Source organism: Mrakia frigida (assembly GCF_051309035.1).
Source record: "Mrakia frigida strain ATCC 22029 unplaced genomic scaffold BDY24scaffold_3, whole genome shotgun sequence".
In the NCBI taxonomy this organism is placed as follows: domain Eukaryota; kingdom Fungi; phylum Basidiomycota; class Tremellomycetes; order Cystofilobasidiales; family Mrakiaceae; genus Mrakia; species Mrakia frigida.
Window position 1 is genome coordinate 821,880 of NW_027481278.1, and position 24,882 is coordinate 846,761.

Consider the following 24,882-nt stretch of genomic DNA (forward strand, 5'->3'; position numbering starts at 1 on the left):
CCTCAGTTTCCAGTGACGACAGCTCGACATAACGCAGAGCTCTAGGTTGACGGGCGGAGACATTCGTCTGGGGTGGTGTGGTGGTTGAGGGAGAGAGTGGAAGGGTTAGTTCTGAGCATGGACCTGGATTGACTGTGCGTCCTCCTCTCGCTGCCTCCTCCCTTCCAGCTTTTCAAGCCCCTTCTTTTCCCCTCTGTCTACTTCCGCCAAACTCAAGCAGGTACGCTACCTACGCTCCTTCAGTCTATACAGGTCCTCCTTCGTCTCAGGATACTGACGATCAATTTTTCCTGCTCCTCCCTTCAAAACTACCCTCTCAATCGAACGAACCATCCTCCCTCCGCCAAACTCCTCCTTCCTTTGACCTTCGCCTCTTTCCTCCCTTCCCTCGCTCCTCCTCTCCACCAACTCGACTTCCACCTATACCCTCTTGGTCCCCCTCTCTCTCTCCTTTCAGCTATGTCCACCGCCAAAGTCACCAAGACCGCTGGGAAGGGAAAGGGTGAGACCTTCGTCCTCTTCGAGTCAAACGACTTTTCAACCGAGCGGAGGAATGTGCGAGCTTCGAGCTGGAGAGAGCCATGCTGGAAGAGGGAGGGATCAGGCTAGTGCAGGGCTAGGAGGGGACATGGTGTATGGGTTGACGAGGATGCTGTAGAAACGAGGGAGGAAGGATGGAGGGAGACAGCAGAATCAAACCCTCAGCCCTCGACACCTTCACCCATCGCTTTCGCACCCTCTTCGTCGCCAGAGGTCGAATCTATCGCCAAATTCCCCTCAGCACCCTTCCCACCCACCTCTCACCTACACCTACACGCCCTCTCTACGCTCCTATACCTTTCATGGACACCCACACCCTCTTCTTCGCTCTCGAATCGCTGGCCAAAAACGGGACCAACGACGCTGACTCCGTTTCCTCCCTTCCACCTTTCCCTCCTCTCCCACCCATCGTCCTCGTTCTTTCTCTTCCAGCCCCCGCCGCCGATGTCAAGGCTAAGGCCGCCAAGAAGGCTGCCCTCAAGGGTACCTCCTCCACCTCCCACCGAAAGGTCCGAACCTCGGTTTCCTTCCACCGACCCAAGACCCTTCGACTCCCCCGAGCTCCCAAGTACCCCAGGAAGTCGGTTCCTCACGCTCCCCGAATGGACGAGTACAGGACCATCATCCACCCTCTCGCTACTGAGTCGGCCATGAAGGTTCGTTCAAGGAGCAAGGAAGCGAAGGAAGGAGGAAGGAAGGAAGGGAGAGAGAGAGCTGACCTTTTTGCGTTTCGTTTGTTTTTGTTTCGAGTAGAAGATCGAGGAGCACAACACTCTCGTCTTCATCGTCGATGTCCGATCCAACAAGAGGCAGATCAAGGACGCCGTCAAGAAGATCTACGAGGTCGAGGTCGTCAAGATCAACACCTTGATCCGAGTGCGTTCCTTCTCTCTCTCTCCCTCTCTTCCCCTTTCCACAACCAAACTCACACCTTCTCCTCCCTCTTCTTCTTCTCTTCCTTCCCTCAGCCCAACGGACAGAAGAAGGCTTTCATCAGGCTCACCCCTGACCACGATGCTCTTGATGTCGCCAACGTTCGTCTCTTCTTCGCTCCTCGTCTCTCTCCCTCCCTTCGCGTCTCTTTCTCGCTGACCACCTCTTGCGTCTCGTTCTGTTTTCGAACCTCTCACAGAAGGCCGGTTACATTTAAAAGCCGTTGGACTTTGGTTTGACTGGCTGGCTGGGAGAGGGAGTTATGAGCATGTACGAAACTCTTGGATTCGTGAAGGGGAAAGAGAGAAGGGAGAGAGAGAGGGAGCGCGTCGACAGTTCTGTTTTTTTGCAGGGAAGGACGGGATGGGGAAGGCTCGTCCTTCGGGCTGAGATGGAGAATCTTTTCGCTTATCGCAACCCGAAAAACAGAAGGAAAGTCGCGTCGTTCTCTTTTTTCCTTGGGAAGGAAAGGCACAATCATTCGCCGTCGTACTTCTGAGACCTTCCTCCTTCCCTGTCTCTCTCCCAACTTTCCGAGGTTCGAAGTGTTTTCAACCCTCCAACCACCACCTTCCCAACCCCAAAATGTTCTCCCTCGCCATCTTGAAATCTGCCTCTCGAGCGACCACTCCTCTTCTCGCACGATCCCTTCTCGCTCGACCTCTCGTCAGGTGAGCTCAAGCTCATCCCTCCCATCCCATCTCCCTCCCTTTCTCTCCCTCCTGACCGACCCATCTTTTCTCCCTCCTTTTGACAGATCTGGCTACGCTACCACCAACATCAACATCAACATCGATCCTTCCCACCTCGAATCCTACCCCAAGGACGTCGCCAAAGAGCTCGGAGAGGAAACCAACACGGACCCGGACGTTCTCGAGGAAGAGGAGGAGGACGACGTCCTCAACCCTCCTCCTCAGGAAGTCTTGAAACATCACGGAACCGTCGTGGAAGCTCCTTGCCCGGAGATTGAGGTCAACGTTGTTATTCGACCTGGGGAGAAGTGGGATGAGAGGGTTGCGGTGAGTTTCTTTCGAGCTTGCGAACGAGCGGGAGGAGAGAGAGAGAGAGAGAGAGAGAGAGAGAAGCTGACGCTCGTTTTCGTTTCTCTCGCTTCTTTTGAACGTTTTTTCTTTGGGTAGACCGAATCGGAAGCCGATGTGAAAGCGGATCAGTTCCCCGTCAAGGACGTGGAGGAGTTGCAGAAGTTGACCATTGAGGAGGAGCTGGCGGAGGAGAAGAGGAAGCATCATGAGAAGGTTTAAGCTTAGTTGAGGGTTATGACTGCAGGGTTAGGTTGATGGAGGATTGGGAGAGAATTCGATGCTCGTAACGACCTTCAATCTTGAGGGGAAGAGAAGCAAGAGAGGGGATGCCAACGACGACGCGTGGTCGACTCGACGAGCTCTTTCCATCGAACTTTGAACAACAACCTGATCTTCCATGATCGCATCGTCGCGAGATAGCAAGGGTAGAGAAAGGCAATAACTATATTGGGGGGGCCACTCTTCCGATCTGCAAGTTAATCTACAACGTCGAGGCAAACCGGAAGAAAAAAAAGCGAACGCGTCTCTCGGAGCGAGAGGAAGTCGACGCTGGCGAAACTATACAAAGGGTGGAGCAAAGAGGAGAGGAGGAATCTAGAGGCTGGCAGCCTTGGTGAGCTTCGCCCTCAACAGTTTCTGGAGGAGGAGGGACGGAAGGCAACGGAAGGTCAGCATCGAGAGCGAGGGCGGCGAGGGAGGGAGGGAAAAGAGAGAGAAGAGGACGAACGTTGACGTTCTCAAGGTAGACGGTGGTAGTGACCCAGTTCTCCCTCTTCATACTGGTGAGACGAAACAGAAGAAGTTTTTTCCGTCAGTTCAAAGAGGGAAGGCGTAGACGAGGACAGAAACTCGAGAACTCACGCCTTTCCGTGGATGGCCAAAGCAAGATCCTTGGTCATGATTCCCTCCTCTCCAATGCTCTGCACGCAAGCGGCCTCGAGCGAAGTGCAGAACTGCTCAAGGGAAGCGTTGGAGTCGAGCTTGGCTCGGAAGGCGAGTCCTCGAGTCCAGGCGAAGATGGAAGCGACGGGGTTGGTGGAAGTCTCGTTTCCTGAGAAAAGCGAACGCGATCAAGAGTCAGTTCGATCGAAGAGGATCAAGATAGGGAAGAGAGAGAACAAACCTTTTTGGTGCTCTCGGTAGTGTCGAGTGACGGTTCCTGGAAGGCGGGAGGAAGAACGAGGTCAGACCGAGGAAAGGAAACGACAAGAGGAGAAGAGGACGAACCGTGGGCAGCCTCAGCCTCCATGATGAGACCGTCGGGAGTGACGAGCTCCGAAGTCATCATTCCGAGGGATCCGAAACCCTGAGCGACGATATCACTCTATTAGAAGCGAAAAAGGGAACGAGAGAACGAAGTCAGCGTCAAAAAGACGAGGCGAGGCGACGACGACGAAACGAACGAACCTGAACGTCTCCATCGTAGTTCTTGCAAGCCCAAACGAATCCTCCGTCTCCCTTGATAGCCTGAGCGACCATATCGTCGATCAACCTGTGCTCGTACCAGATACCAGCCTTCTTGAACTCTCCAGCGTACTCGCTCTCATAGATGGCCTGGAAGATGTCCTTGAACTTTCCGTCGTACTTCTTGAGAATGGTGCTGTAGAGATATGATAAGTGATCAGCGATGATGATCGGGAGCGATAGGAAGAAGGCTCTCGACTCACTTCTTCGTGCTCAGGTACTGCAGAGGTGGAGGAAGAGAGGGACAAAGGTCAGCGACGAGAACGAGACGAAGCCAGAGCAAGGGAAGACGAGCTCACCAGAGGCATCTTCTTGCTGATAGCCATCTTGAACGAGGCATGAGCGAATCCAGTGATAGACTCGTCGGTGTTGTACATGGCAACTGAAGAAAAAGAAGAGGACGAACTCGAACGCGTCAGACTCGGAATGACCGCTTCACGACAGCTCAGGATCTCGACTCACGACCAACTCCGGGTCCCTTGAAGTCGTAAACGGTCAAAGCAGTCCTCTCTCCTCCATCGGTAGGCGTGAAGACCATCTCCAGCTTTCCAGGGCCGGGAGCGATGAAGTCTGTCGACTTGTATTGATCCCCGAAGGCGTGTCGACCGATAACGATGGGCTTGGTCCATCCTGGGACGGGCTTGGGGATGGAGGGGATGATGATCTGGTCGAGAAATGGAGAGAAGGTCCTGTGAGCTTCGAAATCGAAGTAGGGGAGGAGGAAAGGCAGGACGAACGGGCTCTCGGAAAACGGTACCGTCGAGGATGTTTCGGATGGTTCCGTTGGGAGACTTCCACATCTTCTTGAGCTTGAACTCTGTAGAGAGAGAGAAGAAGAGTCAGTTGGGGTAAGGTTGAGGTCGAGAACTTCGAAAAAGATGGAAGAGGGCTGAGAACGTACCCTCAACTCGAGCCTCGTCGGGAGTGATGGTCGCGCACTGAGGGGAAGGAAGGGAGGTCAGCTTCTCCTTCTGCGTTGCAGCAAGAGCTCCCAGTTGAAGAAGATAGACTCACCTTGATTCCAACGTTGTACTGAGAGCAGAAACCGAAGGAGCCGGGGATCAGTGGAAGTCTCAGTCTCGAGGAAGCCTCAAGAGCCTCGAGGGAGGGAAAGAACAGAAAGCTCACCTTCTTGATCGCCTCGGCCGCATCGATGGTGACCTGATCGTCCGTCTAGAGCAGCTCAGAGAAAGGAGGAGAGTATCAGCAAGCGTTCAAGGTGAAATCGAGAGTTGAGATCGTACTGACAGCGTCTCGGTTCTCCATTCTACGAAGACGAGCGGGACGATAAGACGAGGTCAGCTCCCTCTTCTCCTTCCTGGACTCCAGTTCAGCTTCGTGTGCGTTCTTGACTCACCCCAAGTCGTAGTACTTGATGTCAATATCCAGATACGGCAGAATGAGCTATTTGACCAGTAGAAAAAGGTGAAAAGGAAGGTCAATTCTCGGCTCAAAACCGGGACGGGACGACGAGGAGGGGAGAGAGGGAAGGGGGAAAGACTGACCTCCTCTCTGATCTTCTTCCAGATAATCCTAGTCATCTCATCTCCATCGAGCTCAACAACGGCTCCTTGAACTTTGATCTTCTCTCCAGAGAAAGCTGAGAGGCGAAAGAAGAGGGAGGCAAGGTCAGCCCAGAAGAAGGAAGGAAGGTCGAGTGGGAGAGGTAAAAACGAGCTCAACCGATCGAGGGCTCGTTTCTACTTGTTCAGGGCATCAATCAAGATAGAAGAAAGATGAATGTCGACTTACCTCGAATAAGGGAAGGACCTGACATGGAAGATCTGAATGCGGAGGTAGGTACTGAAGAAGCGAAGGAGGACGAGAAGAGTCGACGGGTTGTGGATGGGAGCAGCATGACGGGAAAGAGCGCGAGGTTTGGAAACGGTAGGGGTTCAAAGGGTCGGTTATCGAGAAGGGGATGGGGGGGGTGGGGCTATGCGATGGCTCGTGTGTTTCAAAAGAGGGCTTGAGGGAGTTGAAGGGCGAAAAGAGAAGGGAAGCGTTCGAGTCAAGATCTGAGCTCGATTTCGACTTGGGAGCGTTCTCCTTCGGTGAAGGAATCCGAAAGGATGGGCTGAACCTCGTTTTCTAGAGATATAGGAGAAAAGCCTCCATTCTGCTTCCGTAGAGGAGGTTTTTCACAGAGAAGGACGTGAAAGGCGTCGGAATTGTTCGGAGATCACCATCAAAAGGCGTTGGTCAGGGAAGGGACGTGCCTCTTGGGTTTCGCCACGGCTTGCTCTTTACCGTTCAGACAAGGAGCGCCTATGTCCCCACAGGATGCCTCTCGGGTTGTTTAGGACTCGAAGAGAGACCGTCAACCAACTAGAAGAAGGACAATGGAGGAGATCCGGTCGAAAGATCGAGCGAGAGAGCGAGGAGGATATGGACGCATCGCGACGGGAGAAGGAAGGTTCGCTGGCAGACGAAGGAGGGCAGACAGAACGAAATTTGAGAGTTCGAAGCTCCAAAATGAAGTCCCCAAAGCCCGCGAGTTCGTGAACGATCAACGACGAGAGGGGAGAGAGAAGAAGACTCTCGCTCGACGCGTTTCGATCCCCTCTTCCCGACGATAACGATGAGCTCGCCAATCCATACGGCCATCTCATGCTCTTCACATCTTCTAAATCTTTTCGACCTCTCAACTCTCCCTAGCTCCCCTTTTCGTCCGAAAGCAGAAAGGGCGAGTTCGGGCGACGCGTCGGATCAGTCAACCGCCGACGTCTTGCGCAGAACTGAGCTCAACAAGTCCGAACTGGAAGCTGAGCGAGAAACCCATAGATCTACTAGGTTAAGAAACACACGGCAAACGAAAAAAAACTAACGAAAACCAACACCTCCTCAGACCTGAGCCAAAGAACCCAACGTCTTCAAGAACTCCTGAGGAGTCAAGATCTCTGTGCTACCGTACGTGATCTTCTTTCCTCCGACCCCACCAGCACCGCCAGCTCCAGCACCAGCTCCTCCACCGGCAGCGACTCCAGCAGCAGCAGCACTCGCTCTGTCGCTCCACTCCAGCAAGTTCGTGTACTCGACGTATCCTCCTCCTCCAACGACGAACACGACGGCCTCCGAGAAGACGTGTCTGTTCTTCCCCGGCCCTCCTCGTCCGAGTCCGGAGGAAGCTCGAGCTGATCGGGGGTCGAAGAGGAGGTAGTCGTCGGTGTCTTGAAGAGCTTGGGAGGAGGCGGTGGAAGGTTCCATGAGGGCTTCGACGAGACGAGTGAGGGTGAGGTTCTTTTGAGCGGGGAGGAAGTTTTTGACTCCGGAGATGAGAGATTCGAGACCTCCAGCGAGAGGGAGTCCGTTCTCCTTCAGTCGATCAGAGATCTGAACAGAGAGAGAACGGGAAAGAAGTCAGCGACGAGACGAGAAAACTGACGGAGCGAGAGAACACTAACTCGACTTCCGAGAACACCGAAACCTCTGAAGAGCTCTCCTCCGGGACCTGAAGCGACGGGTGCAGCAGGAGCGGTAGCCAGCATGGTCATTCGGGTGATCTCTCGAACCCTGAGGGGCAGACGAGGAGCGAAAGGTCAGCATCTTTGTTCGACGCGTCGCAACGCATCTCGTCCGAGGGAAAAGAGAGAAAGAACTCACTTCTTGACGTACTCCAGAGCACTCATGTCGGCTCCACTCGTCTTGAGAGCGAGCACCAGCTCAGCCATATCCTCCTTGGTCACAGCGTTGTCGGGCATCGAAAGGAAGTAGATGATGACCAGGCGAAGCTTGTCCTCGTCCGTGCAGGCCATCTCGTCCCGATCTCGAAGGATATCGAGAATCGCAGCTTTGGTCTGTTGGAAGTAAAATTAAAGAAGAAGTCAGGAGATGCTCGTACTAGAAAGAAGAACGGAGGAACCGACCTGCTTGGTGATCGCCTCCTCGGTTTGGAAGAGCGTGTCGAGACCTCGAGACTTGATGGCTTGGAGAAGAGCGGTAGCGATGTTCATGTGGGTATCCAGGGTGTGTTTACGAGCGGTGAGTTCAGGAAGGAGGTTGATGGCGGTTTTGAGGTTGGCGGCGTTGGAGGAGAAGTCGCTGTTCGTTCGAAGGAGGGAGCAAAAGTCAGCTCAATTCTTTCGTCTCGACTCCTCTCGAGCAGCATCGAACTCACATCTGCGAGACGTCGTTGACATCACTCATTCCAGTCGACCTGGTGATCTCGGCAGCATCGGTCTTATATCTGTTCGAAGGGAAGAAGGTGAGCTTTCGTTGAGATCGTCAGAGGAGAAGGAAGGTCGAACCGGTTCAGCTCCGAGTCGATGTCCTCGGCGACTTGAGGGAACGGGTTGGCAGCGTTCTTGGCCCAGAAGTAGTCCTTGGAGTCGAAATCGTAGGCCTTCTTCGACAGCTTTCCGTTCTCGGGAGCCTGAGTAGAGGGGAGAGGGCGAGTCAGGCACGCGTCTCGTCGAGAGAAAGAAGACGAAAGGACGAACCTCGACGGTCACTCGGTTGAGCTTCATATCCAGGACATCGTGAACGAGAGCCTGGTAGGTCCAGGAGTGGGAGAGCATGGGAACGAGATCGACGTTTCGGTCGAGAATGACGAGCACTGGAGGAGAGAAGAAAGGTGAGCTCGACGAGGACGACGACGAAGTGAGGAGGCTGAGAAACTCACAAGGTCGTTGCAGCCCACCAATACCATCTCCGCCACCTCCTCCACCAGCAAACAGTCCTCCTCCACCTCCAGTTCCTCCTCCTCCAGACCGAGACGAGGTGAGGAGATGATCTCGCAGCTTCGCGTCCAACTTCCTCGCAACCATCTCGGCGGCGTTTCCTCTCGGCGACCGAATCAGAGGGATGGAGCCTGACGGGGAAAGATATCAGCTCGATTCAAGGAGCCACGAGGAGAGATCGAAGCTCACCCATCGTAGCCAACACCGAGAACAACCCGTTTGCGATTCGTCCAACCTCAGCCTCAATCTCGGTCTCTCCAGCCTTGGGATCGTTCAGAACAGCGTAGGTAGGTCGAGGATCTGCCGTTGGTGGTGCTGATGGTTGAGAAGCAGATCCAGTTGTACCATTAGACGCTGAGGCTGGTGGAGGAAGGCGAGGAAGAAGAGAGAAGAGCGATGGGGAAGGAACGATGAAATCGAGGTGCTGGTCGTAGACCTTTTGGAGGGGAAGGCAAGAAGAATCGAAGTGAGCAGGACAGTTTACCAACTGCGATACTATAAGAGTGAACACTGACCTGTTCTATGAGCTCTCCGGTTCCATCTTTGGCGACGAGAGCGGCGAGTTCTTCGAGGAGAGCTCGAGGAAGGGAGGAGGTGAAGTTGAGATGAATAGACTCGTAGAGACCCTCCTTGAGGTCCTGGTGAACGAGGAACCAGAGCAAGATTTAGGTCAGCTTCAAGAAGATGTCTGGTGGAATGTATAGAAGGTAAAGACGAACCTCTGCGACTCGACGGATGTTTGGAAGGGTGGGAGAGATGAAGTAGATTGCAGGGACATCAGGGAGCGGAGGTCGATTCGAGTGAAGCTGCCTGTGAGAGGAGAGACAAAGAAGTGTAGATCAGGTCAGTTGGCATGACTCTCGCGGTGGTGTAAGAAGTTCAGGACGCGAGTGGAGATGCTGAAGATCGAAGAGGAGAGGGAAGGAGGTGACGAGGAGAAGGAGCTCGAGCTCAGCTTCTGCTTGCTCCCCTTCCTTCCTTCCAACGAAACAGCTCTTCGCTGCCGTGAGCTTCCTCGAGATATACGCGAACCGCTATCCCACCTCTCCTTCCCAACCTCCGACGCCTTTCGAGAGCCAGACCATTCGTCCCAGGGAGAGAGATGTGAGCAGTCGACTCACATGTGCAACGTAACACCTTGTTCCCTCAGATCCTGCACCCTCAGCGTAGTAGCAAGCACATCCTTCGAAGCCTCGTCAAGAACGAGCACCTTCCATACTGGAGCGTTGGCAGGTGCTGGTGCGGGAGTTGAGGATCGACCGTTCGAGGAGGAGGAGGAAGGAGAGGGGACGTTGAGGTTAAGGAGGGAGAGGAGAGCCGCTGTCTGGTACGACAGAAGAGACGAAGGAGGAGCCGCCATTTTGGGAACGGACGAGAAAGGGGAGAGGGTGGGGGGAGGAGAAGAAGAAGGGTCTAGGAGGGTGGATGAGAGTTGAGCTCAACTTCGAGGGTAGGAGGAGTCGACACGACCTCGCTGGGCGCAGGCGACGAGCGCGAACGATCCTGGACGAACTCGCTTTCCTTCCTTCAACGGTCACCTTCTTTCTGTCTGTTGTCATTTTGACCTCCTCCGAGAGTCTAGACGTGACCTCTTCTAATCTTCTCAGCTGACAGCCTGAACGAGACATTCCGTGGCCTCAAAACTCAGCGTTTCTACGCCTCAAACTTACCTCGTCCCTTTTCCGACTCCTTCATCATCCGTTCAACCCAGAAAACAGCGTCGTTCCGAACTCGAGCTGAGGGGCTAGGCCTTTCTTGATCATCTTCTTTCGTTCATCCGTTTCTCCAGAAGCGAAACAGGGAGTCGTTCGTGGAGACGAAATCTGTTCCGTTCTTGCCTCCCTCTCCTCTCTCCCCCCTTCTTCCTCTTCAGCCCTCAGCTTCCAAAGCCTAGCCACTCACCCTCGGAAGAACTAGATAATGAAAACAAGCACCTGAAGAGCTTTGCTCCCTTTCCAGTGGATCCGACGATCGCTGGCGACCCGACGCTGGCGCGCGCCTCTCAAAACCTTGCCGCCTCGTTCTTTCCGTTGTCTCCGAGAAGAAAGGATCCTTTTAGAAATGCTCCCGTTCAGGAACTCACTCACTTCAAAAGAGGAAATTCCGACCTTCTCTTCCTTCTTTCCATCCACAACAACACCTCCCTCTTCACAGCCCTCCTTGCCCTTCTTTCCAACCGCAACAGTCCTTCATCTACATCTGAATCATCATGTTCGTCCTAACTCTCATCTCTCAACGGCTTGACTTTGAAACTCATCATCTTTCACTTCATTGTCTCTCTTGTTTCAGGCACGCTTTCGTCCTCTTCCTCCTCGTCGCTGCCTTCGCCACTCAGGTTCTCGCCAACGCTGTTCCTCGAGCCGCTCCTTCTGGCTGCACCTTCACCTGCCCTGCTATGGATACCTACAACTACGGGGGAGGGCTCGTCGGTACGCCACTCATTGCTGGCGGCAACCAAGTTCGTCCCTTTCGTCCTTTTCAACGTGTAGCGCACGCACACCGAAGCTGACCTTCCAATTCGTTCACTCTTTACTACCTGATAGTTTCCCAACTGCTAGTGAGTCATGCTTCCTGGTTTCTGTCATTTCCGTTCAGCACACCTGGAAAGGGAACCAAAGCTGACCCGCGCGCTTCCCTTTCCAACCCCTCCGCTTGTTTTCAGCTACGCCGACTCGTTTGAGAACCAAAACGGGTACACAGGTCTCGCCTTCGAGTGTCGATACGATGCCGTGAGTTACTTACCTCCTCTGAACCTTCTATCTTACGGGCGACGTCGACAAAAAGACTGATCACTTTCCTCTTCTCCGTTCTTGTTTTCTTCCTCGCAGGACTCTGGACTCCTCGTTTTCTCGTCCCCAGGTCAAATCAACGGAGGAGTGACTGCCTGGTCAGTCCAGGTCCAGACTCTAATCTCTCTCCGTCCTCTCTTTCTCTCGCTCGCTCGCTGACCTTTCGCTCCCTTTGTTGTTGTTTTCGTTCGACAGCCCCGCCGCTGCTGAAACCTCCTGTGGACCCAACCGACGAGTTCGCAAGAGCGGAGTCAAAGCTCTCATGGAAGGACGACCTGCCAAGTCCAGGGGAGAGGTTCCCGAGCAGTTGAAGCAGATGAGGAGCGTCTTGAAGAAAGGAAGAGCGCCTCAGAACAAGAAAGTCGTCGAGGCCGGGAGCGAGAAGTACGTCTGATCTTCTTACTGTAGTCGAATCGAAGCTTCTCGTCGTTGCTAGTCTCTATGTACATACTCTCTATTTATCTGGACCTGATCGTTTCGCTTTTATCAATGGACTTTCTTTTTCTCCAAAGCTCAGCGAAAGAAACGCTCGACGACGCGTCGAATCGAATTCGATGTCCCTCTCTTCCGAACTGACTCTTTGAGAGCCTCGATCTGTCGAGTTAGACTACCCTCCTTTCTAGATCTCTACCAGCTCATACTAAACCCCCAGAAACACATGCACACACACACAGAGACTCTCCCTCTAACTCCCTCAAAACCGCGCGTCGAAGTCGAAACAAGACCTCCCTCCCTTTTCTTTCTCCCACTCTCCTCCCCCAGCCCGATCAATCCAAGCCCAGCCCATCGCTTCACCTCACCGGAGAGTTCTCTTCCCATCCACTTCATCAGCTCTCAAAACGCAGAGTTACCAAGGCCGGGCTCTCGCTTGCTCGATAACAAACAACCCGTCGACGCCTTCCGCTTGGGACTCTGTTTCTCCTTCTTCCTCAAATTCCTTCTCCTCTTCCCCTCCAACCACCACACCAATGTCCACCCACATCCGAATCCACAACGGCATCAAACACGAATTCGTAGCTCGGTTCGTTTCCCTCCTCCCTTCTCCCAGCCGACAACAGTCAACCCTCCCTCAGCCCTCCCTCGTCCTTATCTCTCCCTCTCCCTCTCCCTTTTGCTCACCCCTCCCCCTCTCCTCCCTTCGTTCTAGCTCCCGCGCAGGTCCCTCCGACATCACTTTCCTCGCTGAACACCTCATCCATCCGCCTCACGAATCCCCGAGGTCGCTGGGGCAGTTTTGGCTGTTTCATCCGTGAGTCGAAGCTCAACCTCGCGTTCGTCCGAAACGAAAGCTCACCGTTTTGGGTTTGCTGCTTGGGTAGGGACTTTGTTCAAATGTCCATGGAGGAGCAGGAGTACTTGCAGATTGAGAAGCTGATGCGTCGGCGCGAGAGGGTGAGGGCGGTGAAAGGTGGGAGGAGGACAGCCAAGGGAGCAGGAGGAGGTTGGAAGAGTGAGTTCTAAACGAAGCTTTGAACTTTCCGCTGGTGCGGACGAGGAGGGCTGATGAGACGTTTTTCGTTGGTTGCTGCAGAGTAGACTAATCGCAGTACCGAGCCACTACATATAAAGGGAGAGAGAGAGAGATCGTTCGCTGGTTCGAACGAGCTCAAAGGTCGACGACCAGAGGATCGAGGTTTGCGCTGTTTTAGACGATGTTTTGGGTTGATTGTTGTTTTTGAACTTGCTTGCCCGATGAAAATACCCGTTGATACCCCTGCAGTACGAGACGGGGAGACGAGAGAGGACATTGGGTCATAAGATCGTGGGTGGGACAAAAGTGGCGACGCGGTTTGGAGGTTGAGGTTTTCCGAAGGGTTGAGGGTTGGCTTAGCGTTCTGGTTGGTAGAGAAGAGTAGCTGATAGGTCAAAGAGTATTAGGGATGGTGATGATGAGGTATGAGCCTGAGAGGAGGAAGAGAGAAGCAAGCGAGAAGGCGAACGAGGGTCAGCTCTCGACGCGTCTCACTTCCAACCCAACCCAGCCTGAAAAAGAGGCAAGCGACTCACAAGACTCCCAAACTCCTCCATCCCACTCCCTTCCTCCTTTTCCTTCCCTTCCCTTCTCTCCCTCAAGTCATCCAATCCATCAACCCTCCTCCTCCTCCAGCCTTCTTCTTCCTCGCCTCCTCCTCCTCCTTCTCCTTGTTCAACGCCAACATCTTCTGCAACCCACTCTTCTTCTTCTTCTTCCTCCCTGCTCCTCCCGCATCCTTCCCTTCGCCTGCTGCTGCTACTGGTGAAGGAGGAGCGATGGAAGGGACGGTAGGGTGGGAGAGAGGGACGTGTTTGAGTCGAGGGGAGGAGAGAGCCGAGGCGGTTGCTGAAGGGAAGGGAGGGAAGTAGGAGGACGAGGGATTCGAGGTCGATGCAAGAGGCGTAGAGGATGCTGATGCTGATGCTGAGGGTGAATCGACCTCCATAGGTGTCGAAACTGCTGATCCTACGACCGAGGGCGGGAGAGAGGAAGGAACGACTTGAGCTTGAGCTTGATCGACCTTCTTCTCCTCCTCCTCGAGCTGAATCTGCTGCTGCCTCCTGGTCCTCCTCGTCGACGGAAAACTTTCCAACGTCTTCTTGTCCGAACCAGGTCTACAATCCACCTCTCCACAAACCAGACAGGTCGTTTTGATTCGGTTGAAGGCCTTCTTCTTCCTCCCTCCCACCCCTCCTCCTTTGGTAGCGGTCTTGAGTCTCCCTCTCCCTACTTCAACGGTAGAAGTCCATCCAGGAACGTGGAGCGCTCCGCATTTCGAGCAGCAGATGAGATGGGTGGTTTCTGAAGGGAGAGCAGCGAGCAGGCGGAGACGGGCGAGGTGGAGGGAGGAGAGGTGAGGCGAGAGAGGGAGCAGGAGAGGAGGGAGGGAGAGCAGGTGGGCGAGCGTGTGCGAAGAAGCGAGGAAGGGAACGGCTGGAGTGGGAGGAGGAGGAGCGAGGGTCGCCATTTGAATGCTGGTGGTTAGAAGGGAAAGGTGAGCTCGAAAGAAGGAGCGGAAGCAAAGAGGGAGGAGAGAGAGAGAGAGCTCGAAAAGAGGAAGGGAGCGAGGTCGACCTTTCCGCCTTCCTTCCCTTCAAACTCCCATCACCTTCGCACAGAAGAAAAAGTAGAGAGATTCTACTTCACTCGGACCTTAACTATGGCCTCCTCCTCCCTCCGACGAGCTTGTCTCTCCTCCAGCACCACCAGCAGACTCTCCTCCTTCGCCGCTCCTTCGCTCTCCTCCTCCTCCCTTCCTCCTTCCTCCCATCGATCCTTCTCCCTCACCTCGCCTTCCCTCGGCTACATCGGAGCTGCCCCTATTTCCTACCCTTCGACGACGACTCTCACCACCTCCTCCAACTCGTCGGATCTCATCATCACCGGTCCCTTAGGCGTCCAAAAAGTCTTCATCCACCCTTTCGTTCGACTCTTCCACGCTCCTCCCCCAACCCCTCTCGACGAAGGAGTCCTCGAAGTCCTCGTGGACGATCAAACCCAAAAGTTCCATCGAAACATGTGGGGGACAACCAGAACGCTCATCGCCAACGCCGTAGAGGGAGTCAGCGAGGGCTATCGAATCCCGATCAAGATGGTCGGAGTCGGCTATCGAGGAGCGATGGAGGATGCTCCTCTGCCTCCGGGGGTGAAAGAGGAGGATTGGATAGGGAGGAAGAGGTTGAACTTGAAGCTCGGGTTCAGTCATCCCGTGTACGAAACTATACCGGTCGGGGTGACGGTCGAGGTGCCGTTGCCGACCAAGTTTGTGCTCAGCGGGGTGGACAAGCAGCAGTTGACGCAGTTTGCGAGTCTCATCAGGAGGTGGAGGAAACCGGAGCCGTATAGAGGGAAGGTGAGTCTATACGCCTTTCTTTTTGGTGACTGGGAGGGCGGGAGGAGCGAGGGAGGGGCGCGAGGCGATGGGGAAAGGAAGGGAAGGGGACGTTCGAGCTGACCTTCTTCTTTCGTTCGCTTTCTCAGGGGATCTTCGTGTGAGTTCAAGCGCAGATAATCTTCTCTTGACGTACACTGACTTTGGCTCCCTTTTTCTTGCAATCAGCGGCGACGAAACCATCAAGCGCAAGGAGGGAAAGAAGAAGTAGTCGGGTCGGGTCGCTTTTGTTTTTGCTTTTTGCTTTTGTTGGGTGGGAAGGACAGGCAGATTAGCGTCGTCTCTATACACACACTCTCTCGTCTCAGCCCATCGTTCGTTCGAAAAGGGAAAGTGCGGAAGAGCGACGAGTCGGTCGAGTTGAGGTTCGACGTCGCGTCTCTCTCCCTCCCTCTCTCCTTCTCTCTCCCTCTCCTCCAACCAAACGAAACACATAGACAGACACGAGAACACATACAGATACACAAGATATCAAACGAACTCCGAAATCTACCTCCCCAGCATCCCCGTCCAATCATGCTTCCTGTAGCCCTTCAAGAACTTCTCGACCCTCGCCTGGTCCAACTTCGAATCGACCTTCTTCGGTTTCCTCCACTTCCTCGGCTCCAGCTCCAACATGCTTCCGATGATCTCAGCAGCAAAGTACCTGCGCGCACGAAGCCAACAGACGAGTCAGCTCCTCGTCTCCATCGTTCATTCATCTGTCTCGTCGTTCGTTCCCTCGGGACTCACCTTGGGAACTCCCCTCCTCCTTTATCCCCTTCATCCACCATGCCCATATCCTCCCCTTCCCCAGCCTTCGCACTCGAATCCGCTACTCCCTCGATCACGTGCCCGTAACCCTTCTCGCCTTTGTAGTCCCACTGGACCATGAAGTAAGGGAGGTTGGAGACGAGCGAACGACGGAAGCCTCCCGGGCGGGAGGAGAAGTCGATGAGCTTCTTGTGTTGGGACCACTCGGTTTCGGAGGAGAGGATGGATTCCTGGGTGGGAGAGGGTGGGGTGGGAGGAGGAAGGGAGAGAGGGAGAGAGGGAGAGAGAAAGGTGAGTTTGGGGAGAGGGAAGAGAGAGGAAGAGGACGAGAACGACGACGAACCTTGAAGTAAGCAGGAGCGTCTTCCCACATCTCCCATGGCATCGGGACACTGCATCAGCATTAAAAAGGAGGAGAGGAAGGTCAGCTTCGTGTTCGAGCCCGCTCGAGTTCGAAAAGAAGAAGGAAGACTCACGCCTCGATGTAAGTATGCTTCTGATGCTTGAACGAAAGCACCGTCTCGTAGAACAGCACTCCCTTCCCTTGCTCCCCAAACATCTTCATCAAACACTTCATGAAGTTCTGCTCACGCCCAACCAGAATCAAAGTCAGCTCTCGTCTCCTCTTTCCTCTCTTTCGGAACGCGTCTCTCTCTCACACTCACCCTGATCTCGTCCCAAACATCGTCGTCCCCTTCCAACGACGTCAACGTATGCTGGAGTGGCACGATCAACACATGACCCTCGACGAGTTCCTCGGTTTGAGTGCAGGCGAGGTAGACTCGGGTTCCCATGGCAATGACGGCTGCTCGAGGAGGACCGTCCTCGTCTTTCGGACAGAGGAGGCACGAGTCAAGAGCTTTGCGGGTTCGGGCGTAGTCTAGAAACGGGAAATAGGTTAGGAATAGGTGGCAGACGAGAGGAGAGGGAAGATGAGAGGGAGATTAGAGGACAAACCGTTGATAGCGTAAAGTCGTTTGGACGCGTCGGTCTTCATCTTCTTTCGAGCGAGACGGTCAGCGTTGTCGTCGAGGTAGTCGTTTCCTTCCTACAAGACACGAAAGACGAACGCAACGAACGCAGACAGAAGTTAGTTTCGGCAACGAGACGAGGCGAGGGAAGAGAACGAAACGCGTCCGACTCACTCTGAAAGCACCGTCCCCGGCGATCGCCTTCGCAATCTCAGCGTCCATGTTCTTCGTATCCGCCGCTCCAGCTCCGAACCTCTCCTGTCGAACGAGATCTCCGAGCGTGGTAGTATCGTCGTCGGCGTTGAGACGAAGGAGGTCTCCGGTCTTGGGATCTCGAGTTTCGAACTGGGAACGAGACGAACCAAGAATCGAGTCAGCCTCGCTTTCTCTCCACCTTTGAACGAGTGAAATCAGGTCGAAACTCACCTTCTCAACCTTCCTCCTGTTCCCAGGCAGCACTGGAGCCTCCTCCTTCCCTCCCAACCCTACATCGTACAACCTTCCCCTCCCGTCCAGCGTCGGCATCATCTCGACCTTCACCTCCTCCTTTCCTTTCCCCTTCCCTGCTCCACCAGCTCCACCAGCAGGAGCTTGCACCTCCTCTCCCTTCTCAGCAGCTCTCCTAGCTCTAGCAACCTCCGCATCGTACTCCGCTTCCAGCCGACTCGCATCAGGCGAATCCATCAGTCTCGCTTTGAGGACCGAAGCTTGAAGCTTGTTGAGTTCCGAGGAGGAGAGAGCTGGTTTGCCGAGGTTAAGAGGGGTGATGGGAGTTCCCCGGGAGAGGTTGGAAGGAGGTGGGAGGACGGACGGGATGGGAGTCGAGGGTTGGGAGAGGGATTGGAAGGAAGAGGTTCGGCGAAGGTTGTCGACTCGATCTCCTCCTGCTCCCGCTGACGACGAAGAAGCTGGGTTTCCTGAAGGTTCCTCTCCTGGCCTACGGAAACCTGCTCGAGAACCAGGTCGAGATCCCGTTCCTCCACTGGACAGAGCAGCAGCGTCGCTGGTGAACATGTACCGTTCAGTTCCTCCGCCTCCTCCCGGCGTGCTCGACCCACTCCCTCCTCCTCCTCCACCAGCGTGACGTCCAGGAGGAGGAGGACCTCTCGAATCCCTCCTCACAGTTCGTTCGTCCAAGACTCGCTTCTCCTCGACGGCTTCCTCGAAGTCCTTGAGCGATCCGTAGCGTTCGATGGCGACTTGGTCGATGGGACGCGATTCCGAGGAGGCGAGCTCGTACGTTCGACGGAGTTTGGTCATTCGCCATTGAGATCCGGGAGCTCCTGGGACGATGGGTTTGGAGGCTGTAGGGAGAGACGAGGCGATAAGTTAGGTTCGAGAGAAGAGAGCTGAAGGAGGTGGGAGGGAAGGAGAGATAAACGAACCGGAAGGAGATGAGAAGCTCTTTCCCTCGGATTCTCCTTCGATGAGACGAGTGTTAATTTCTCGACGATGGAACCGGGGCTGCAACGAGATGGCGAGCAATATATATATCAGCCTTGACTCTAGGCGAGGGCAGAGAAAACCGAGAGCTCACCTCTTCAACGACGACCTTAGCTTGAGCTTCCTCCTTCTCCTTCCTCGAGCTCTGCATGGTTCCCAACTCTGTAAAGAAGTCTCCTCCTCCTCCTACGGGAGCTCCCTCCTGTTGAGCTGAAGATCCTGTCGCTGCTGGATCGTCGTCGTCCATCATCATCCAGGATTCCCGACCTGTTGAAGATGCGATGGTGGCCTGAGGAAGGGAAGCGGTGGTGGATTGGGAAGCATGGGAGGTGAGAGAAAGGGATTCAGAGGTTGGAATCGAGTAGATGGCCTTCTAAGAGAGAGCAGAACATAGGTATTCGGGGAGTAAGTCGGGAGAGACGGGAGGAGGGGAAGGAAAGGAGAGAGAGGAAGGTCGAGGAAGGACGGATGGACGAGACTCACCTCGACTTCGTCTGCTCCCTTCTCTACCCAGACACCAGCATCGTCCTCATCGTCTAGTACAGTGATGCCTCCCTCTTCTGCCTTCTTCCTCTTCTTGTCCTGGTGTTTCCTCTCGCTCTCGGGACTTCGATCTCGGTGAGAGTGCGAGTGGTGATGTTTCTTGTCTCCCGACTTCTTGGAGTCTTTAGTCGACGAAGATCTCTCCCTAGATCGAGATCTCTTGCGATCCTTGTCTCGATGAGAAGATTTGTGATGTTTGGAGGAGGAGGAGGAGGTAGAAGCAGAAGTAGAAGGATCGTCCATGGTCGTGGTTTGCGGGGAGGGGAGGAGAGGAACGAGGAGCGAGGTCGGACGACGAGTGTTTGTCGGATTCAAATTCCAGTATAGAAAGAAGCGAAATATTTCTCGAGTTCATCGTTCGAAAGACAAACCTTCTTTCTGCCCTGGATCTGGACTCCGAAAGATCTAGATGAATTCCATCCCGTCCCTTCTGGTTGGTCAAGAAACTCAGCCCACTCCTCGATTCCAGCCCACTTTCGTCCTTTCTTCTTCCAACCATCACTTCCTCCATCACTTCCTCCTTCTTCCACTCTTTTGTTTTACAAGGATGTTCACCTCTATAGCCTCCACTTCAGCTTCGTCCTCGATACGGAGAGCTCTCCCTCCTGCTTCTGTGCTACGACGGTCTCTGGCGACGGCGGCAGCGACGAAATCTAAACCGTGAGCTCACCGTTCTGACGTCTCTTCTCCTTCTTCCTTTGCTGGCTTCTTCGCCCTTTTGGTCCTCGAAAGACCAACGATATATACTGACCATCTCTTTTTCCTGCCTCCAGTCCAACAGGTACGTTGAAAATCTCCTTCTTCCTGCATGAATCTGTGGTACGGTCGATCTTCTCGAGCTGACCTTCTCGTTTTCTCCGACTCGTCTTCCCTCCTTCTCTCTCGTAGCTGTCGTGCTGATGAACGTGCGTTCAGAGCTCCCTCATCTCCTCTACAGGTTAGAACACATGCTGACCTATCCCTTGGTTATCTTTCTACTAGATGGGAGGCCCTTCAACCGTCAGTCTCTCCTCGTCACCTTCTCGAGCTCACCAACTGATCCTCCTCCTCCTCCTCGTCGCTCTTCTCTTCCTATCCCCCTGAATCCTCGACCTCCAAACCTCCTCTAAACCATCTCCAGATCCCCGAAGTTCACTCCTTCCTCTCCAACCTGTTCCACGATCACGATCTCATCCCTCTTCCCTTCCAATCCCTCCTCGCCCCCTGGATCGCCAAACGTCGCACTCCTTCCATCGAAAAACAATACCTCGCCATCGGAGGAGGTTCGCCCATCCGTCGTTGGACTACAGCTCAAGGAGCAGGCATGGTTAAACTCCTGGACGAGATGTGTCCCGAATCAGCTCCTCACAAGGCCTACATCGCGTTCCGATACGCGGATCCGTTGACGGAGGAGTGCTTGAAGGAGATGAGGGAGGATGGAGTAGAGCGAGCGGTCGCGTTCACGCAGTACCCTCAGTATAGCTGTTCGACGACGGGGAGCTCGCTGAATGAGTTGTGGAAGGTGTTGGAGAGGGAGAAGAAGGGAGGAGAGCTCGGGACGCAGAAGGAGATTGAGTGGAGTGTGATTGATAGGTGGCCCACTGAGCCCAAGTTGATTGAGGTGAGTCTACTCGCAGTCATGCATTCTAGAGACCCGGAGAGAAAGGGAACGTTGAGGGAAAGGAACGTGCTGATTTCGCTTCGTTCTCGTTTTTGGTTCGTTCGTTCGCTCTTCCCTTCAGGCCGTCGCTCAAAACATCACCGCCACTCTCGAGGCTCAGTACCCACCTGAGACGAGGGACAAGGTCGTCATCCTCTTCTCAGCTCACTCCCTTCCTCTCTCGGTCGTCAAGTACGTCTCTTTTAACTCCCTTTCTCTCGCGTCTCTCGACGCGTCTCCCTGACCTCCCTCCCTCTTCCTTTCTCTCCAGCCGAGGAGATCCCTACATCACTGAAGTCGCCGCTACCGTCCTTGCCGTCATGGAGAAGCTCGGGAACCGAAACCCGTGAGTCGTCGTTCAGCCTTAAGATGAGCAGAAATCGAAACGCTCGCTGAACCAAATCTCGACGCGTCTCTCTCTCTTCAGCTACCGACTCTCCTGGCAATCCCAAGTCGGTCCTTCCGCCTGGCAAGGTCCTCAAACAATCGACGCCATCAAGGGTCTTCACCGAATCGGTCAGAACGACGTCGTCATGGTCCCCATCGCTTTCACGAGCGATCATATCGAGACGCTGTACGAGTTGGACATCGAGTACGGACCTGAGGGAAAGGAGGTCGGTTTTCGCCTCTACCCTCCCGCTCACCTGCTTCACACTTCTACTCCCTCTCGAAGACGCTGACTGTATCGTTCTTGGTCCGTTCTTCTACTTGTACAGCTCGGCATGAACATCACTCGAGCTCCCTCGCTGAACGACTCTCCTACCTTCATTCGAGCTCTGGCGGATCTCGCTTCGAGGCATCTGAAGGATTACAGCAAAGGAGCGATTGGACCGACGAGTGTGCAGATGGGTCTTAGGTGCCCTGGGTGCACGAACGAGAGGTGCAAGGGGAGCAAGGAGTTCTTTGCGAGGGGAGGGAGGGATTAGAGAGTGAGGAGGAGACGCGATCTTGCAGATGCGATTGCTCGTTTTTCATGTCGTTTGGGCCTGAGAAAGCAGCTAGAAGCCGAAAAGGACCTACCTTCGAGAATATTCACGGTTGATCGAGGTATCGAAAGAAAGTCAATAAAAAAGAAAGAGGAGCAGGTGGTGAGAGATGTTGAAGCTCAACGACTCCTTCTTTCCTCCCCTCCAACGCTCGCCACAGCTGCTCTAGCTCAACCAAGTCGGCAAGGACGTTACTCTTCGCCTACAGCTGGTCATATTCTCCACAGATCGCTGTCGTATGAGCTTCCCCTCCCTTCTCCTCCCTCGAGGAGTTGCCTTCGCTCATCTCAGTTCAGCTTCCTCCTCCCTCCGAGTCCCTTCCATCTCCTCCAACCTCTCCTTTGCTCGCTCGGTATCATTATCGGATGTGTTTCGTGGACCTTTCTCGAATAATGCATCTGTAAGCTCACCTCCCCACTATCTCTTTATCGCCTTGAGCTTCCTTGGAACTGGTCGAGCTCACTGTTCCGCCCTTCCTTCTTTCCCTTTCACTCAGCCCTCCTCCCGTCGACAGTCCAGATCCTACGCCTCCCCTCCTCCCAAACCCACCTCCAAACGACCTCCTCCTCCCCCGTCACCTTCAAAACCGACAGCTGCCAAAATCTACACTCCTCGTCAGATCCCCAAGAAGCCCACGCCGCCCGGCTCCTCCTCCTCCTCCCCCTCCTCCTCTTCGACGCCCTCGTTTGTCCCCAGCGTCACGCACACCTACTCAAGCTCGTACTACTACTCCACTCCTAATCTCGCCGCCACACAGCGTCGTTACGACGAACTCCTCGCCAAAGGAGACAGACTCCCTACCGCCAAACTCACCGTGCTCGAGCATCGAGAACTGTCCGCTCTCAAGAAGGAGATCGCCGACGACAAAATCATCCAGGACACCCTGGCGACTGCGAAGATCAACAATCTCGAACCCATGAGTGGAAGGGAGGGACCTGGGAGTGAGAGCGAAGGGTTGAAGAGGTGGTTCGAGGAGGTTGGGAAGAAGAATCTGAACAAGACGGGAGCGGCCTGGAAGGAGTTCGTGATCTTGCCGATTCCACCGTTCTTGAAGAGCGAGGAAGCGGCGATGAAAGATGCGACGGTAGAGGCGAAGGTTGATGGGAGGGTTGGGTGTTTGATCTCGATCGGGGTGAGTCTAGGAAAGCGGGGAGGGGAAGGAGAACGACGTCGAGCGACGGAGGGCTGAACTGTTTCTTCTTTCGATCCGCTTTCGCAGGTTACTCTGACGGTGACGGCTGCTATGTACTTCCTCGCTGCTGTTGCTACCGACCGAACTGCTGCTAGAGCTGAAGTCGTTGGAACAGTAAGCATCAAGCTTTTTCTCCTCGACGCGTTCGTCGTCCTGACCACTTCTCGTCGCGTCTTCTTCCCTTTTTGACCTCCAGTCTCCTTGGATCCTCGGACCCTGGGGTGGCTGGATCGCCGTTACCTCACTCTTCTTCGTCGCCTGCGCAATCCCTCACTATATCACCGCCGTCGCTAGTGGAAAGATCCGGGTCGGAGGGAGGATCAACAACTGGATTCGAAAGAAGATGACGGACGACCCGATGGACAATCTTCGATGGTACCCTCCGTTCCGGTCTTACTACCAAGTCTGGTCTTCCATGCTCGTGTGAGTCTCGTTTATCTCGCTACATCTTGAGACGCCAAAGCTGAGGCGTTCGTCGCGTTCCTGTTGGATTCCAGACACTCCGGCAACCCTGAATTCTTCGGAAACCTAGCCTTCTTCACTCTCTACGGTGAGCTTGTCTCATGCATAGTGTGTTGGCTCGACCCACTGACCGTTTTCCTCGACCTCTGGCAGGATTCTTCGCTTACTCGTTCTTCGACGATCGATCCTCGATTGAGAAGAAGGAATGGATCTGGCCTTACATCCGTGAGTCCTCTGCCTTTCGCCCCTTCTTCTAGAACGACGTGACTGATCCATATTCATCTTCCGATCTCTCAAGGGGATTTCTTTGGCTGGCCCAACGAGTCTCCAACCGCGTCCCCTCCTCGAACCGGAGCTTTCCACTTCCTCGTCTTCGCTTTGACTGGTATGCTCATCTCCCCTCGCCCTCTCCGTAACTTGATAAAATTCTCGTATCTTCCGAACTGACCTCTTTCCTTTCCTACTTCTCTCAGCCGCCGCCTTCTCGTGCGCCGTCTTCTGCCAAATCCGATCCTACTTCTTCGTCTGGCCCCGAGCGGAAAAGACCCTTCGACGAATCATTCAAAACCCAACAGAGCTTCAGTCCATTCGACCTCAGTGGCACTTCGTCTCTACGAAGGGCAAGGTCTGGCTCTCGAACAACATCATGAACGAGTTCGGCGGGCATGGTTCCGGTGGACTTTCCATCGCCGTCTCTGCTCTGCAGTCGCTTTCGATACTGAACATGACCTTCGTCGTAGGTCCTGTTTTTTTCTTTGTCCCAACAGTTCGAACGAGAGACTGACCAATTTCTTCTTCTCCCTCTCGTCCCCACAGAGCTGGAATCCGGTCTACATCCCGGTCCAGCTCGTCTTCGCCAACTTCCTCAGGGAGGAGTTCCGGTTGGTTCATCGCCATGCTTCTCCTGCGGGACCCTTCGGTCATCTTCCTGGAGTAATGTTCGGAGTCATCTACTTCTTCTTCGGCGTAAGTTCGACTCTTTTCGTCTCCTTGCCCTCGTCGTTCTTCGAAACCCGATTCTCAGCCTCGTTGCTGATTCCTGCGTTTTGGTTCTGAACGTTCAGGGCTACGTATGGGACTGGTTCCTCGAGAGGGCAGGATCGCTGAGAGGTGAAAGTCAGAACGAGGTGGGTCGCGGCTCGTCGCTCCTTTCGTCGTGTCTCCTTTGAGACGCGACAGCTGGCTGAAAACTCTTCTCCTCTCGTTCAGGTACCGTCGTCGATCGCTCTCGACCCAGTTGATGCTTCGCTCGCTAGTGCGAAGAAGGACGACGAGGAGGAAACGAGGTCAGTCCTCACACTTTTCTTTGATTCTCGACGCGTCTTGCTCACTCTCTCTTTTTGTCTTTTTCTTTGAACTTCAGTCCTGCTCCTCTTGAGGTTGCCCCTCCTTCTTGAAGCCTTTCTTTTGCTCCTTGCTTACGTCCCTAGTAGTCTCAGCTGCTTGCTTCAGGCTCGAACTTGAGAGCTCTTCGAAGCGTGAGTCTATTTATTTTCCCTCTCACATTCTTCTTGCCCCGCTTCTTGAACTGATCTCGGGTTCTCGCTCGTCCCATTAGCACCTTCATTCACGGTACCAC

The 24,882-nt window shown here is 54.3% G+C and overlaps 10 protein-coding genes across 10 annotated transcripts; 6 read left to right on the forward strand and 4 right to left on the reverse strand.

Moving 5' to 3' along the window:
* Positions 1-842: 842 nt before the first annotated feature.
* RPL25 (60S ribosomal protein uL23 RPL25) lies at positions 843-1,712 on the forward strand (the record flags this gene model as incomplete). The annotated part of the gene is made up of 3 exons (XM_076637643.1): positions 843-1,196; positions 1,294-1,416; positions 1,509-1,712. The coding sequence occupies 3 exons, from the start codon at positions 843-845 to the stop codon at positions 1,710-1,712; spliced, it is 681 nt and encodes a 226-aa protein (XP_076500397.1).
* Positions 1,713-1,733: 21 nt separating this feature from the next.
* Positions 1,734-2,860, forward strand: BDY24DRAFT_163416 (uncharacterized protein). The gene is made up of 3 exons (XM_076636189.1): positions 1,734-2,144; positions 2,231-2,492; positions 2,613-2,860. The coding sequence occupies exons 1-3, from the start codon at positions 2,059-2,061 to the stop codon at positions 2,733-2,735; spliced, it is 471 nt and encodes a 156-aa protein (XP_076500398.1). The 5' UTR covers positions 1,734-2,058; the 3' UTR covers positions 2,736-2,860.
* Positions 2,861-3,110: 250 nt separating this feature from the next.
* On the reverse strand, positions 3,111-5,757 carry IDP1 (isocitrate dehydrogenase (NADP(+)) IDP1; the record flags this gene model as incomplete). Its single annotated transcript, XM_076642999.1, has 17 exons — positions 3,111-3,152; positions 3,244-3,295; positions 3,378-3,567; positions 3,640-3,675; positions 3,744-3,840; positions 3,924-4,116; positions 4,184-4,200; positions 4,280-4,362; positions 4,443-4,644; positions 4,718-4,797; positions 4,882-4,918; positions 4,995-5,012; positions 5,109-5,153; positions 5,229-5,247; positions 5,338-5,384; positions 5,486-5,580; positions 5,733-5,757. The coding sequence occupies 17 exons, from the start codon at positions 5,755-5,757 to the stop codon at positions 3,111-3,113; spliced, it is 1,278 nt and encodes a 425-aa protein (XP_076500399.1).
* A 989-nt stretch (positions 5,758-6,746) lies between these two features.
* SLY1 (syntaxin-binding protein) lies at positions 6,747-9,943 on the reverse strand. Its single transcript, XM_076638747.1, has 12 exons — positions 9,781-9,943; positions 9,379-9,469; positions 9,175-9,297; positions 8,849-9,095; positions 8,602-8,790; positions 8,420-8,535; positions 8,228-8,352; positions 8,098-8,166; positions 7,847-8,021; positions 7,584-7,777; positions 7,385-7,493; positions 6,747-7,313 (listed from the first exon to the last, which is right to left on the reverse strand). Coding segments are annotated over exons 1-12 (1,929 nt in total). The 5' UTR covers positions 9,783-9,943; the 3' UTR covers positions 6,747-6,824.
* A 767-nt stretch (positions 9,944-10,710) lies between these two features.
* On the forward strand, positions 10,711-11,930 carry BDY24DRAFT_432924 (uncharacterized protein). The gene is made up of 6 exons (XM_076644100.1): positions 10,711-10,870; positions 10,995-11,117; positions 11,203-11,216; positions 11,322-11,388; positions 11,488-11,546; positions 11,644-11,930. Exons 1-6 carry the CDS (start codon positions 10,721-10,723, stop codon positions 11,840-11,842), a joined length of 612 nt encoding a protein of 203 aa, XP_076500401.1. The 5' UTR covers positions 10,711-10,720; the 3' UTR covers positions 11,843-11,930.
* A 1,374-nt stretch (positions 11,931-13,304) lies between these two features.
* On the reverse strand, positions 13,305-14,486 carry BDY24DRAFT_164004 (uncharacterized protein). Its single transcript, XM_076636191.1, has 2 exons — positions 13,456-14,486; positions 13,305-13,350 (listed from the first exon to the last, which is right to left on the reverse strand). The coding sequence occupies exon 1, from the start codon at positions 14,388-14,390 to the stop codon at positions 13,518-13,520; it is 873 nt and encodes a 290-aa protein (XP_076500402.1). The 5' UTR covers positions 14,391-14,486; the 3' UTR covers positions 13,305-13,350; positions 13,456-13,517.
* A 198-nt stretch (positions 14,487-14,684) lies between these two features.
* MRPL6 (mitochondrial 54S ribosomal protein uL6m MRPL6) lies at positions 14,685-15,275 on the forward strand (the record flags this gene model as incomplete). The annotated part of the gene is made up of 1 exon (XM_076637128.1): positions 14,685-15,275. A coding segment is annotated over one exon (591 nt), but the record flags the coding sequence as incomplete, so codon positions are not given.
* Positions 15,276-15,748: 473 nt separating this feature from the next.
* BDY24DRAFT_377177 (CWF19 family protein) lies at positions 15,749-19,284 on the reverse strand. Its single transcript, XM_076638748.1, has 11 exons — positions 18,965-19,284; positions 18,576-18,854; positions 18,424-18,502; positions 17,465-18,342; positions 17,213-17,383; positions 17,025-17,115; positions 16,733-16,947; positions 16,544-16,650; positions 16,411-16,459; positions 16,047-16,297; positions 15,749-15,960 (listed from the first exon to the last, which is right to left on the reverse strand). The coding sequence occupies exons 1-11, from the start codon at positions 19,265-19,267 to the stop codon at positions 15,804-15,806; spliced, it is 2,580 nt and encodes an 859-aa protein (XP_076500404.1). The 5' UTR covers positions 19,268-19,284; the 3' UTR covers positions 15,749-15,803.
* A 241-nt stretch (positions 19,285-19,525) lies between these two features.
* Positions 19,526-21,635, forward strand: HEM15 (ferrochelatase HEM15). Its single transcript, XM_076638749.1, has 8 exons — positions 19,526-19,805; positions 19,913-19,929; positions 20,006-20,023; positions 20,145-20,624; positions 20,746-20,855; positions 20,935-21,009; positions 21,091-21,277; positions 21,380-21,635. The coding sequence occupies exons 2-8, from the start codon at positions 19,924-19,926 to the stop codon at positions 21,587-21,589; spliced, it is 1,086 nt and encodes a 361-aa protein (XP_076500405.1). The 5' UTR covers positions 19,526-19,805; positions 19,913-19,923; the 3' UTR covers positions 21,590-21,635.
* A 143-nt stretch (positions 21,636-21,778) lies between these two features.
* BDY24DRAFT_377188 (uncharacterized protein) lies at positions 21,779-24,876 on the forward strand. The gene is made up of 12 exons (XM_076638750.1): positions 21,779-22,049; positions 22,146-22,781; positions 22,869-22,955; positions 23,038-23,264; positions 23,339-23,391; positions 23,457-23,528; positions 23,602-23,688; positions 23,777-24,039; positions 24,120-24,269; positions 24,368-24,430; positions 24,513-24,589; positions 24,667-24,876. Exons 1-12 carry the CDS (start codon positions 21,888-21,890, stop codon positions 24,698-24,700), a joined length of 1,911 nt encoding a protein of 636 aa, XP_076500406.1. The 5' UTR covers positions 21,779-21,887; the 3' UTR covers positions 24,701-24,876.
* The last annotated feature ends 6 nt before the right edge of the window (positions 24,877-24,882 follow it).

Bases quoted from the DNA above. Each gene is read 5' to 3' on its own strand.
- BDY24DRAFT_163416 (XM_076636189.1), top strand. From the start codon at position 2,059: ATGTTCTCCCTCGCCATCTTGAAATCTGCCTCTCGAGCGACCACTCCT. The intron at 2,145-2,230 runs GTGAGCTCAAGC...TCCTTTTGACAG, and splicing joins CTCGCTCGACCTCTCGTCAG to ATCTGGCTACGCTACCACCA. The intron at 2,493-2,612 runs GTGAGTTTCTTT...TTCTTTGGGTAG, and splicing joins AGTGGGATGAGAGGGTTGCG to ACCGAATCGGAAGCCGATGT.
- SLY1 (XM_076638747.1), bottom strand. The intron at 9,298-9,378 runs GTTCGTCTTTAC...CTCGTTCACCAG, and splicing joins ACATCCGTCGAGTCGCAGAG to GACCTCAAGGAGGGTCTCTA. The intron at 8,353-8,419 runs GTTCGTCCTTTC...CCCTCTACTCAG, and splicing joins TCAACCGAGTGACCGTCGAG to GCTCCCGAGAACGGAAAGCT.
- BDY24DRAFT_432924 (XM_076644100.1), top strand. From the start codon at position 10,721: ATGCTCCCGTTCAGGAACTCACTCACTTCAAAAGAGGAAATTCCGACC. The intron at 10,871-10,994 runs GTTCGTCCTAAC...TTCGCCACTCAG, and splicing joins ATCTACATCTGAATCATCAT to GTTCTCGCCAACGCTGTTCC. The intron at 11,389-11,487 runs GTGAGTTACTTA...TCTTCCTCGCAG, and splicing joins TCGAGTGTCGATACGATGCC to GACTCTGGACTCCTCGTTTT.
- BDY24DRAFT_164004 (XM_076636191.1), bottom strand. From the start codon at position 14,390: ATGGCGACCCTCGCTCCTCCTCCTCCCACTCCAGCCGTTCCCTTCCTC.
- BDY24DRAFT_377177 (XM_076638748.1), bottom strand. From the start codon at position 19,267: ATGGACGATCCTTCTACTTCTGCTTCTACCTCCTCCTCCTCCTCCAAA. The intron at 18,855-18,964 runs GTGAGTCTCGTC...GCTCTCTCTTAG, and splicing joins AGGGAGCAGACGAAGTCGAG to AAGGCCATCTACTCGATTCC. The intron at 17,116-17,212 runs GTGAGTCGGACG...CGTGTCTTGTAG, and splicing joins CCGGGGACGGTGCTTTCAGA to GAAGGAAACGACTACCTCGA.
- HEM15 (XM_076638749.1), top strand. The intron at 20,856-20,934 runs GTACGTCTCTTT...CTTTCTCTCCAG, and splicing joins CTTCCTCTCTCGGTCGTCAA to CCGAGGAGATCCCTACATCA. The intron at 21,278-21,379 runs GTCGGTTTTCGC...CTACTTGTACAG, and splicing joins ACGGACCTGAGGGAAAGGAG to CTCGGCATGAACATCACTCG.
- BDY24DRAFT_377188 (XM_076638750.1), top strand. From the start codon at position 21,888: ATGAGCTTCCCCTCCCTTCTCCTCCCTCGAGGAGTTGCCTTCGCTCAT. The intron at 22,050-22,145 runs GTAAGCTCACCT...CCTTTCACTCAG, and splicing joins CTTTCTCGAATAATGCATCT to CCCTCCTCCCGTCGACAGTC. The intron at 24,590-24,666 runs GTCAGTCCTCAC...TTTGAACTTCAG, and splicing joins GACGACGAGGAGGAAACGAG to TCCTGCTCCTCTTGAGGTTG.